Source organism: Lepidochelys kempii, chromosome 2, assembly GCF_965140265.1.
Source record: "Lepidochelys kempii isolate rLepKem1 chromosome 2, rLepKem1.hap2, whole genome shotgun sequence".
NCBI classification, from domain to species: Eukaryota; Metazoa; Chordata; order Testudines; family Cheloniidae; genus Lepidochelys; species Lepidochelys kempii.
Genome location: NC_133257.1, coordinates 11,889,644 through 11,902,152, shown reverse-complemented (window position 1 = coordinate 11,902,152; position 12,509 = coordinate 11,889,644). Strand labels below are relative to the sequence as shown.

The window sequence follows — 12,509 nt, the reverse complement described above, 5'->3', positions numbered from 1 at the left end:
CAGAGCTACTGCCGCATCTCTAATATGTTTCATCGACGTCTTGGGTCAGTTCCCAACCTCTGACCCAAGCAGTCTTCTTGAAAGCTTTCAGTCTGGCTTCCACTCCTTTCACAGTAATGCAGTTGCCTATTTACCTCTATGTATTAGGGTTGTTGGTATTCTCTTGTCTGTCTCTAGCTCCAGGTCCTTCCTCGTCACAGTGCCATATTGATATTGCTGACCATGACTTCAAATCCTAGCTCATTCCATCAGGAGTCCTGTGCATCTCACTCCACTATGTTCTGATTCTACTGATTTAATCACTCCCCTTTTTTGCGACTGACCATGAATACTCTCCAATCACTAGACCTCTCAGCTTTCGGGCCCCGGCAGAGCTCAGTCCTTGATCCCTTCTCTTCTCTAGGATGTCCCTTGTGGCAATCTCTTTGCTGAATTCAGCTATAGATGACACCTCTATGTGGCCAATATTAAACCCTGATTCCCCCATCAGTGACACCAGAGCAAATGAAAAATGACTCCATTGAAGTCACTGGAGTTTCACGGGTGTAAATTTGGAGTGAGAGGAAAATCAAAACCTCTATCCTCTTCACTGTAGCTACACTTTCATTGTGGTCTTCAACTCCTACCTCCACTGTGACTTCTTTCACAAAGCTGATACCCTGCTACGTGGTAAGAAGAGTGGTGCCCATCCCAAGTCTGTCTTCTCCAGCTCTTCTCTCAAATCTCACACTGGGCCCCTGATGTCAGAGACTGAGCTGTTCCACTTGACTCTGAACTCTTGTCTGCCTTCTAATCTCCCAGGCCCATCTTCTTCCCTACAAGACCAACTCCATTAGATACTATCTCAGCTACTCCTCTGAAAATTGTTTATTACTGCCAGCTCTCCCTGACTCCTGGGTATTTCGGTTCTCCCCTTTATGGTCTCCCCAAATCCTACCTCTTCGTAATTCAAAGTCTCCCAAATATTGCAGTTAATCTCCTTACTGGGATCCTAGAATCCATGAAATCCTGCTCTCGGGAATCTTCACTGGCTTAAGCTTCCTGTCCATTTGAAAATCCCACACAAAATCCATCCCTAAATTTACAAAATCCTCCCAGCCCATCCCTGTCTTCCTCCCTTTTGTTTCTCGTGCATTATAGTTCATATCGCATGTTAATGCTAAAGCAACATCTTACTGCAGAGCCTGGTAATCCTGGAAGCCCTGCTTCACCCTGCGTGGAAAGGGAAAAGACAGACAAGCAATGAAATAGAAATAAGCCCCCAAACTTCTTTTCAACAGCAGCCTCTTGTCCTTATGGTCTGTCTGCTTCATACTCCGCCTGTGCCCGTGAACCTTCCCAGACAGAGGAGATTTGAATATACAGTCCAAATCAATGCAAAGTTTCCCCATTTTGTAGAGGTGTCATGAAGGGCCTGATTCACTGCTGTGAATTTACCACTCCAGTTTTACCCCAGTGTAACACTGTTTCTTTCAATGCAGTTATACCGGCATAAAACTGGAGTAATGCAGTTGTGAATTGGGTCCGTAAGTCCTAATTTGGCCTGTAGACCCCTTATTACTGGTGTTTATATGCCAGATGGAAAGAACCCAGCTTGACTCTCACATCCGAGACAGAGTCAGCAGGGCTGGAATTTAGAATATATATATATATATACACACACACACACACACATACATTTTTCTTGTAAAAAGAAGCACACTTGACACAAATCTTTGCAGAGTCAAACATGGAAGCCAACAATGGCATTTTCACGCAGTCACTTTACAGAACAGACACACGCTTTACGTTTTTTCAGGACTCTTCGATGATCCCACCCATCCTGGTGACTAGCTGCCTTCTAATTTATCAGTTTGTGCCAAAACCACTGTCTCTGATAGTGCCTCATATTTATGACGTTATAAGAGCAGGCCTTGGAGAGATGTCACCCCAACACCCATTCAGGAACAAGCTAATGCAAAAATATCATTTAGCTTCTCTGCAGTGTCCTTATGGTCATTAATTGCTCCCTTCACTCCCTGGTAGACCTATGACGTCTTTTACACACTTTCTGCTTCAGAGGTACTCCATTCATTTTGTATATGTCTTTATGCAGACTCTACAGCATAGCTGGGATTTTCCAAAGTGCCGAGGGAGATAGATGCCCCCCTCCAATTAAAAATCACCAGGAGAAGAGCATGCAACACCCTTAGGTGCTTTTGAAAACCCACCCTGTATCTTTGGAATTATAGTGGAAACATAATGGGAAACAGAGTGGTTTGATTCTGGTATCTGCATTCTTGGATACTCAGCAGAGTATCATTTAGCCACTTTGTGGGGAAAAAAACCCTTTTTATCTTTAATGCCAGAGAACGATGTACGAAACAACAAAAACATGACAGACTGAAAGCAGGGAGTCACAAGGCTGCCCTGGAAAGTCTAATAACTAGTTTTAAAATGACAAGGTAAAACTTTCCACTAAAAATATCTGAGAGCAGGGAATAATTATCAAGGAGGGAAAGCTCCCATTTGCTTGTCATTTTTTTAAGTGTCTTCCAGTATACAGATTGAGTCAGAAAGTGAATGCTCTAAACTCTGTTCCATTGTAGGCTTTCTTGTGTCTTTTCCAAGTGGTTTAAATCCAGTGTTGAAGGAGCTAGAAGAGGCTTGATTCATACCCATTTCACATTGGTAACAGCACTGATTCAATGGACTGAGGTCTGATTTATACAAGTGTAAGTAAGAGAAGCATCAGATCCACAATACATAAATAGAAACACATGCACTGCATCACCTTTTTATCTGGGAAGTATACTTTCCCCTACATCGTATTCACTGCTACCATTAATTTAACTCCCAGCTCAGGGAGTAGGCACACTGGACTGGATTCTCCACTCCCTTGCACTTTGTGAAGTCATTTACATCTGTGCAAAACGTGCAAACTGGTGTCATTTTACACCCGCACTGCACAAGCTGTAAGTGAATCCAGAAGATGGGAAGCTGCACAGAATCTGACCCTGGTAGGTCAGTATGAGGAAGCTTGTATTGGTGTTATCTGTGCCTCACTGGATCTGTGGATGAAAGTCTGCAGTCTCCAAGGCTGAGAGTTCAAAACCTCTCATGAGCAATAATCTTCACTCTTAAGAAATTGACACTATCGGTACTACAAAGTAAAGTCATAGGAAACACTAGCACAAGGAAACAGGGAGCGTCCTTCTAGGGGGAAAAAACAGGAATGAAAGGCCACTGTGCTTAGCAGGACATCTTCACCGACAGTCTGAATTTTCCTCTAGCAGAGCAACAGAGAAGGAGCATTCATGTTTTTGAGCCAGTTCCTGTCGACTTTTGGCTCTAATGCCTGCTGCATCTCGTGGATGTCAAGAGAAAAGATGTTAATTATTCCAATTAACACAGGAAGGCAGGACAGAAATGATCCGCCGACAAGCTAACAACAGCATGATTTTCGGCAGCACTTGTTAAACTGGTTGGATGATTTGCTGTTGACGGGCTTGTGAACCACAAGATTATGCTATCAAACAAGTGTTTGGCATTGTTTCGGGAAGCAAAACTATGCAGGCTGTGAATCAGAACAAAGGAGGGCATGCCCAAGGAAACCTGAATATTGTACCTAAGCTATATGGAAAATTGTTCCCTATGAGGCTTTGGGAGATCTTCCCTAACATTTCTCTGACAGATAATGTTTCTTTTAGGGACAAATTCAAAATTTTGATAGCATTAACATATACTTACAAATGGAGGAAGGCAGTTGGGGTGTGGGAGGGGTCTCAGGGCTGGGGGTTGGGCGCATGTTGGGGTGCAGGCTCTGGGAGGGAGTTTCGGCAAAGGAGGGAACTTGGTGCAGGGGGTTGGTGCATGGTGCGTGGCCAGGCGTCTCTGCTCACTGCCTCGGCCCATGGGTACTGCAGAGCCAGCACTCAGGGCGGGACAGGGCCAGCGCATGGAGCCCCCATGGCCATTCCTCTGCCTAGGAGCAGCAGGGCTATGTTGCCGCTTGCAGGGAGCCACCCGAGGTGAGCACTGCCCAGATCCAACACCCTGAAATGCCAGTTTTTAGAGCTTTCCACTTGGTAAAGTGCTGGATAACACAGCTTTTATTGTAGTAACCACAGACAGTACCTCCCATCATTCATGCTGCCCCAAATACATATATCCCTCCACCACTCAAAGCCTCACCCAGCAACTTAGCTAACCAAAGAACTTGTTGAGCTCACCATTTCCAGGAAATCCCAGGAACACATACATGGACTTGATTCTGTTTTCACTTGGGATCAGATCCTGCTCCCACTGAGGCCTATTGGCTTCCAGGAGAACAGGAATTTACACCAAATTTTCAAGTAGTGTTAACTCTGTTTACTTCAGCGGAGTTACTCGGGATCTATCCTAGTGAGAGAGCAATATCAAGCCCCAGGGCTCCATCTATCAATTCTCCGAGTGATTCTAGATGCACCTAAGACCCATGGGAATAACTAGCAGTACTGTAATTTCTAGGAGAGTTTATTCAAAATGAAATGAGTTTGCCTTTCAAAGTGTTCCTTGGGCACTTTCCCCAGCTCACCTTTTCTCCTTTGAGTCCGCTGGCACCTGGTGGGCCTGTGCTGCCCTTAATGCCCTGAAAATAGAACAACAACATAGTATGGTTGGCAATGCAGAGGAGACACAGAGCCTTTGACTGAGCCCTTAGCACTGGACTAATTTTGCCAGGGCATGGCCTGTAGCTGTCTAGTGACTCAGGATAGATCTACACTGCAATCAATGACCCCTGGGCACAGCTGCAGCTGGCCTGAGCTTGAATGTCTACACTGCCATTTTTAGTCTCACAGCCCGAGCCCTGCGAGCCTGAGTCAATTGACCCGGGCTCTGAGACTCGGGGCAGTGTAGACATCCCCTCAAGGTCCTAGTGACTCAGCCAAGACTAATGCAATACAGAGAAACTTAAAAAAAAAAAAAAAAGCCCTGTTAATCTGAATAAAACCAAAGGAGGTGACTTTGTGCAGACAAAGGCTTTAGTTAAATGTCCTCTGACAGGAGAATGGAGCAGATCATCAATCTGCATTGTCTGGCATCCAGTTTCTGGGACAAAATACCCACCCCTATGGGAATTCAGCCTGCAGCCCAGGAGCAATGATAAGGTACCACGAGTGTGTTTAACTAATGGAATTAGCGGGCCCCTACTGCACTGGACTAGGAAGGAGGAGGTTGGCAGGAACAGGTACAAGAGGAAGGGCTCCTTTTGTTCTGCTTTGTGGAGAGGGGAAAGAGGGGGAGGCTGGAGCAGTGGATTTGTAAGCCATTTCCCTCTGCCCTGCAGACATGGGGGCTGCTGTAGTCATGATGAGGCAGCAGCAGCTGCTTCCGCAGTTAGGCTGCTCTGGGGGAAAAGGGGAGGGTTTCCTGATTCTAGTCCTGACCAGCCCACATGCCCAGCCTATGCATGGAGATAAGGATTTGCCTCTCTGCTGGCAGCCCAGACCCAAAGCAGGTGGAGAAGCCCCAGAATGCAACAATTCTGCAAAGGTATCACAGAGAGAAATCTCTCCCCAGGAAAAGCTAATGATCAGCTTCTGCCCTACTATGCCATCGCAATTTCTCAGTCCAACCAGTGTAGCCAGAAATCTTAACTAGTTCTGTAAATAATGTAATGGATACAGCAGACACAGTACATTAGGATCCCAGTGAGGCGTCGTGTCCTCTCTTCTCCTCAAATAAAAAACACCATAGCCCAGGTTAAAAACTGACTGAGATAATGATCTGAGCTCTCAAGGGGTAGCAGAACAGAGCTGTGGCCTTGGAACCATATTATTCCATGCAGTGGGAAGAGTAAAGTCAACCATGGTTAAGTCTGCTGATGGCCCCATAACTGGAATGGAAGTACAAACAGGCTGACAGAACCAAATTGCTAAGTAACCTGGAGAGTTTAGGTGTAGGGGATTCAGGGAAGTCATTCATAGAATCATAGAATATCCGGGTTGGAAGGGACCTCAGGAGGTCATCTCGTCCAACCCCCTGTTCAAAGCAGGGCCAATCCCCAACTAAATCATCCCAGCCAGGTCTTTGTCAAGCCGGGCCCTAAAAACCTCTAAGGAAGGAGATTCCACCACCTCCCTAGGTAACCCATTCCAGTGCTTCACCACCCTCCTACTGAAATAGTGTTTCCTGCATTAACCTGCAGACAATATGTCAAGAGCACAGATGCCCGCACAGTGGGGGAAAGCTCCCTAGTCTATCTTCTCAGTTCTCCAGTGTTCTAAATTCTGTCTGCATTGTCTCTGCAACACTGAACAGTGCATTGAGACAGAATGTTTCACTAACGAATTAATGCATGTTCAGATCAGATACATTTTCAGTTTATGCATCGCACAACTCCAGAACTTTGGGCCCTGTGCAGTCATTAATATAAATACATCCAAAGCTCATTCGATGAAACAGGCTTGACTGCACCAGCCTCCCACTGCATACGGCCACAGTGGCAGCACAGAGCACCAGGAGGCACGCTACCTTGAGAGGCAAAATGCTTTATGAAGCTCCTGGGCACATGGAGGTTGGCTTGCTTGCACTGCAGTGATTTGCACCCACTATTTTCAAGGCCCAGCTCTGTCACTAACCTTGGGCATGTCATAGAACCTTAGGACTAGAAGGGACCTCGAGTGGTCATCTAGGCCTGTCCCTTCACCTCTGTGTGGCTCTGTTTCATCTCCCATCCTTTATGTGTCTTGTCTATGTAAACCATACGCTTTTGGGGGGGTAGGCCCTACCCCTCACTGTATGCACAGGGCCTTGCAGAAGGGAATCCCAATCTCACTGGGCTCCTGTGAAGGGCTGTTCACTCTACATCTCACCTGCAGGGGTTAAGGTAGCTTGGAAGGGGCTAATTAACCTAGTAGGCTGCACTTGGGGGGGAGAATTAGGCTGGATAAAGGAAGATGGAACTCAGTTGGGCTGGTGTAGGCTGGGCTGGTATAAAGCTGGGAAGCGGAGACCAGAAGAGGCTGCAGGGGAAGTAGGCTGCAGTCGTTCCCTGGGAGTTGGGAGCTGGAGCTGGAGCTCATGGGTGGGCCAGAACACCGAGAAAGAGACGGGAAGTAGGAGGGAGCGCAGGGAAATCACAACGAGGTCTGGGAGTAAGCAGACGGTGGCTACTGGACAGACGGTGCCTGTGCTGGGACCTGGAGTAGAGGGCAGGCCCAGGTTCCCCTACCTGCCACTGTGAATGTGGCACAGCCTGAGATTAGAGGACAGCCTGGAAAGGCAGCTGGCCAGTTGGTCTGGAGAGAACTTGCTACCCTGGAAGTGGAAACACATACAGAGACCTGGCCGCAGGGCCAAGTCACACAGAGGGAGCGTGCTGAGTCCCAGAGAGTGAAAGAGGCCACAACAAGAGTGAAATGCAAGAAGGGGGTGTCAGAACCTGGATGGAGCAAATCCCCAGAGCAGCCCGGAGGAGGTGCCCTACCAGTGAGTGTACCCTGTTACAGACCCACAAATGCTATTTTAGTACAAATATTTGAAGTAATTAGTGCCTATCTAATTAGCAGCAACTGGATGTTCTGTTAGCAGTCAATGGAAGGAAAAAGACCCTCTCCAAGGCTACCATCTTGGTTAACCATGTTTGGAAGCTTTGGTGATGGAAAAAACTCACGTCTGACAACCAAAACCAGAAAATGTAACCCTATTGTGAAACATGGTTCCCTTTCTTTGAAAACCGTAACTCCAGCAGTCAGGGCACCCCACTATGATTTGTAAATTATTAAAATGTAGCAATTTTTCTCCCCTAGCACATTTAGTGAATTTCCATATTTGTTGTACACAACTTGCATTGTTACTTAAAGCTCAAAATCAAAACAATTAACACACAAACAAAAATCTATTGACATAACAGCCCCGGTGTTACCTCTGGAACTGATCTAGCTGCAGGCAGAGTACTGAACTTTAGCACAACTGGGAGACAGTGAAAAAACTCGGAGGAGTACTATTGCATGAGACGGTATATATCAGCACAGGGCACAAGGAGACCAGACTGCAAGACCAAAAGGAGACTTGATGGACAGACTCTCCATTGCCTGTCCCCTTGTGTACAGGGTGAGGGTAAACCCCTTCCATCCCGTCCAGTTTGGCCCTGTTTCATATGGAGAAATGACTACACAAGGTGCAAGGCAATGGAAAAAGAAACGGCCTGAGGGTTAATTTTAATAAACACAGATGCAGGAACAAGGGAACCACGCTGCAGCATGGTGAGTACAAAATTAGCCACATAACTTACCTTTGAGTTCCACCATCGAGCCTATCATTAATTCTGCAAGAGCACACATTCCCTTTGGTATCAGCTCTCTTACATCCAGTGCAAATGAGCACAGTATCTCTTCTGAAATCCCATTTTAAGAGGGCACTAAAGATTTGCTGACAGCTTTGACTCAAGTGCTAGGAAAATGTTTCAGATCCGTAAGTATCTCCACATAGCTGCTGAAGCACAGGGTGACATTAGTGGTTAGTTTCCTTGTGGGAAGACGGGCCTGGAGGCTAGATGTGGGACACAAACTGCTTTGTGTGTGCTGAGGCTATAAAGGCAGGTCTTGAGGGATCACACTGTCGTCTCCTGGCCTTTGAATGTTCTAATGCTTGACAGCTAGCGCTGGAAGTCAATAAAATATTTTCCTCCATAACTGCATTACCACAAAAAGCGCATCCTTTAAAAATAATCATATGGTGTTCTACTCCTCACACTAAGAGCACAGCGCTCCTGGGTTGACGAGACATTGGTCAGGGTAGAACAAGGCTGCTTAGCACAGGGCCCAGTCCCACTAGAACTGGGTGCTCAAAAAGATCTTGATGATTTTAAGAGATACCTTCCTGCTCCTACAGTTACAATACAGCAGCTGTCTGGGATAAGTCCCATTTCAGCAGCCGCCTTCCCATTCACTGTGCATTAACGCCTAGTTTGAAGAACAGTCTCCCTCCCGAATATTCATTCCATACCTGTTTCCCTTCTGCACCTGGCTTCCCAGGGAACCCATCAAGACCTCGTTCTCCCTAGGAAAAAAGAAGAGAAAGAAAAAGATAACTTCTAGTTAAAATTGTTTATCACTCTGTTGCAAGAGACATCTCAGTCTGCACATCCTTCCGTGCCACTCACCCATGGAGCTGTGAACATAAAAAGTGATCTAAGTCTGGTATTCTGTGAAATACACTTCTGCAGAAGGGGTGGCATGTCTATAGCAAGGAGGTGAACTGAATAGTTGCCAGACAACCTAGTATATATTTTCCATTTCTGATTTCTGTAATTCTTAGATTTCCTACCACCCTTTTTTCATGAATAGGAAGAAGCATCATTGCCCAGTACTGGGGAATAAGGCCGGTCAGTCAGAACTCCTCTCTCCTGTTTCCCAAGTGCTGTTACTAGGAACTTCACATGTCTAGTTTATCACACAACGCAATCCATTTCTGAACCAAAATTTCTGTCTTAGCTGTTTTTCATGATACTGTTCCCAGTCCTGCAATCCTTATTCAGTAAAAATGCACCCTGAGGGAAATGGCAAGGATACTTGAGTAAGGACTAATTAAAGGTTTCAGGGCTGAGCCCAATAATAATACTTTGCATTTGTAATATGGCTCTTTTCATCTGAGGCTCTCAAAAGCTTGGCCTTGTGGCAAAGGCAGCAGCCAGATTCAGGAGATCTGGGTTCAATTCTTGCCTCTCCCATAGACTTCCCACAAGACTTCATCACTATGTGCCTCAGTCTGTCATCTGTAAAATGGGAATAATTGTACTTCCCTCCTCCCACCCTTTGTCTGTCTTATATCTGTTTAGATTGTAAGCTCTCTGAAGCTGGGACTGTCTCTTACTATGTGTTTATTCAGCACCTGGTCCAATGGGGCCCTGATCTAAGCACCACTATAATAGAATTAATATTATTACGATTAATCATAACAGAGTTTGTTCATAAACAAATTCTATCACTAGAGGGAGCTCTTTGTAACTAAATATTATTTAGAGTTTTGCTTATAATAATAAAAAAGCTTTATGAATCTCAGTTGTGATTTATACCTCATCATATAAATGTTTGACCGAAGCTATTATCGGTAAATCTGTACTTATAGCATTAGATTTAAGTACCTGATTTGTTAGGGGGGGAGAGAGAGAGAGAGAGAGAGTGTGTGTGTGTGTGATTGCTTTAGCAAACTGAAAATGGATTTACAAATCAGTTAATTGATGGGGAGGTTATTTTTTTAAGAATATCTATAAATCTTGCATCAGAAATGCTGTTTTGGCCTGAGAAGCTGCAGGGCTGGCATTACACTGCTCTGCACATTATGTGACATAGCAGCCTGAGGGAGGAACCGCCCAATCTTTATCTATTGTAATTATGAGCTTCCCTCAGTCCAGTTTTACACATACCACACACACACACACACACACACACCCCTCTGCCTGAATTAAACTCTTTGTATTCTGCAGTGTAGACAGTTTGAGACTTCACAACTTTACAGAGTGCTGATCAACAGAGCACTGCACCCTCCCGAGCATCTTTTTCGGTGTATCTATGACATCCACACAGGACCTCATAAGATGGATTCATTGCTAGAGGAATGAAGGGCACACACACAGAGGGCTGAATAATGATATGACGCTAGACCTGGTTTAAAATTTTCCAACTCGAATTATTTTTGTTTTGTTTTGTTTTTGTCAAAAAACAGGCTTTCAGCGGAAATGAAAATGCTCACTGTTGGTGAAATGTTTAATTTTCCAAAATGACAGATTGGGGGTGAAAGGCTGTTTTTTCTTCTTTTTTTTCCCAAATGAAAATCAATCAGAGGACAAAAGGCATGTCTTCTGAATGTTCCATTTCAATAATTGTGGTTTGTTGTGGTAAAGATGGACTGACAATCAAAATGATAAGAGCTGGAGGCCAAGACCTCTGGAAAAATCCTTGCTCAGAGGTTTAGCCATTACTTGGAAATGCAGAAGATACCATCTAGCTGAAAAGAGTCCAATACCATTCTGCTGTACAAGAAGGGCGATCATGAAGATCTAAAGAACTATCATCCAAGATCTAAAGAACTATGCCTGCTCTCACATGTCTACAAGCTGTTCACCAAAATAATAACAAACCGACTTCCTCAGAGTCTGGACGAGCAGCTGCCGAGACAGCAGGGAGGCTTTCGGAGGAATTTCAGCACAATGGACCATATTTTCACTATAAACCAGCTATTGGAATGCTCAAGGGAATACAAATTCCCTTTATGTATTGCCTTCCTCGACTATGAAAAAGCATTCAACAGCATAGAGATCAATGTAGTGTTGAAAGCTCTTACACAGCAGGGCATTGACACAAACTATATCAAACTATTAAAGGAAGCAAATTCTGACTGAGCTACAGATATAACTTTATTTGATACTCCCCTTCGCATCCCAGTTAAGAAAGTGGTGAAATAAGGAGACACGGTTTCACCGAAACTCTTCACAGCCTGCTTCAAAATGGTAATGAGGCGGATGAATTGGAAGGGTGGAATCAACATCAACGGAGAGCAGTGAAACCATCTCGGATTCATGGACGATATTGTGTTGATTGCTGAAAACACTATCAAACTACAGAAAATGCTGCGAGAACTCAACACAAAAAGCAGCAAAGTCGGACTGAAAATTAACCGTTCCAAAATGAAATTGATGCGGTCTGATACCTTGCCAAAAGCCCAAATAACAATCAAGGGAGAACAAATAGAAGAAGTTGAGCAATATGTCTATTTGGAGCAAGAAATTAACATGCGCCACAATCAGGAAGGTGAACTATGGCGAAGAAAGAAAGTGGGTTGGTGCGCATTCAATTCTATCAAGGATGTCCTCCAAGGAAAAATCAACAAGGCAACACGCGCCAGCCTCTTCAACTCAACAAGACTGCCAGCAATGTTGTACGGCAGCAAAACATGGGCGCTGACGAAGACAGAGGAGCAGTGACTGTCTGTCATGAAGAGGGCGATGGAAAGAAGAATTCTGGGAATTTCAATCCGCGACCAAGTCCCCAGTGAAGTGATCAGACAGCAGAGTGGAGTGCAGGATGTTGTTAAGAGCAAGCATAGTAAAATGTGATGGGCCAGGCATATAATGAGGCTCACTGATGGTCGATGGACTGCATCTGTTGCCAAATGGTACCCACGGGAACTGAAACGACCACTCAGCCAATCTCCAAAGAGACGGGAAGATTTTATCGTGAAAAGACATGGCCATACATGGAGAAGGAAGGCCAGGATACGAGAAGAATGGAAAACGTGTTGTGATCCGTGAAATCTATACAAGGGCTAAAGGACAGATCAAACAAGGTTATCAAGCTTTGTTTCTCTCTACCTTCTATCTTCCAACAGATGAAAAATGGTCAAAAAAAGTGAGAAAGTGGGCGAAAGCCCATTTTTTAATATTTTGTTACTAATTTCCAATTTCTATTACTTGGAGAGCAGTAACAAAATATTGGAAATATTACTTTCTGAAATAAAGAAATATTTCACTTTTAAGGGTTACGGTT

At 44.8% G+C, this 12,509-nt stretch overlaps 1 protein-coding gene across 1 annotated transcript in view; it reads right to left on the bottom strand.

Moving 5' to 3' along the window:
* Window positions 1–12,509, bottom strand: part of LOC140907965 (collagen alpha-1(XXII) chain-like) — a 249,917-nt gene that overhangs the window by 54,973 nt on the left and 182,435 nt on the right. The window contains exons 17-19 of the mRNA XM_073335053.1: window positions 8,971–9,024; window positions 4,556–4,609; window positions 1,177–1,212 (exon numbers count right to left, since the gene is read on the bottom strand). Coding sequence (XP_073191154.1) covers window positions 1,177–1,212; window positions 4,556–4,609; window positions 8,971–9,024 — 144 coding nt within the window. The remainder of the gene's footprint in view (window positions 1–1,176; window positions 1,213–4,555; window positions 4,610–8,970; window positions 9,025–12,509) is intronic.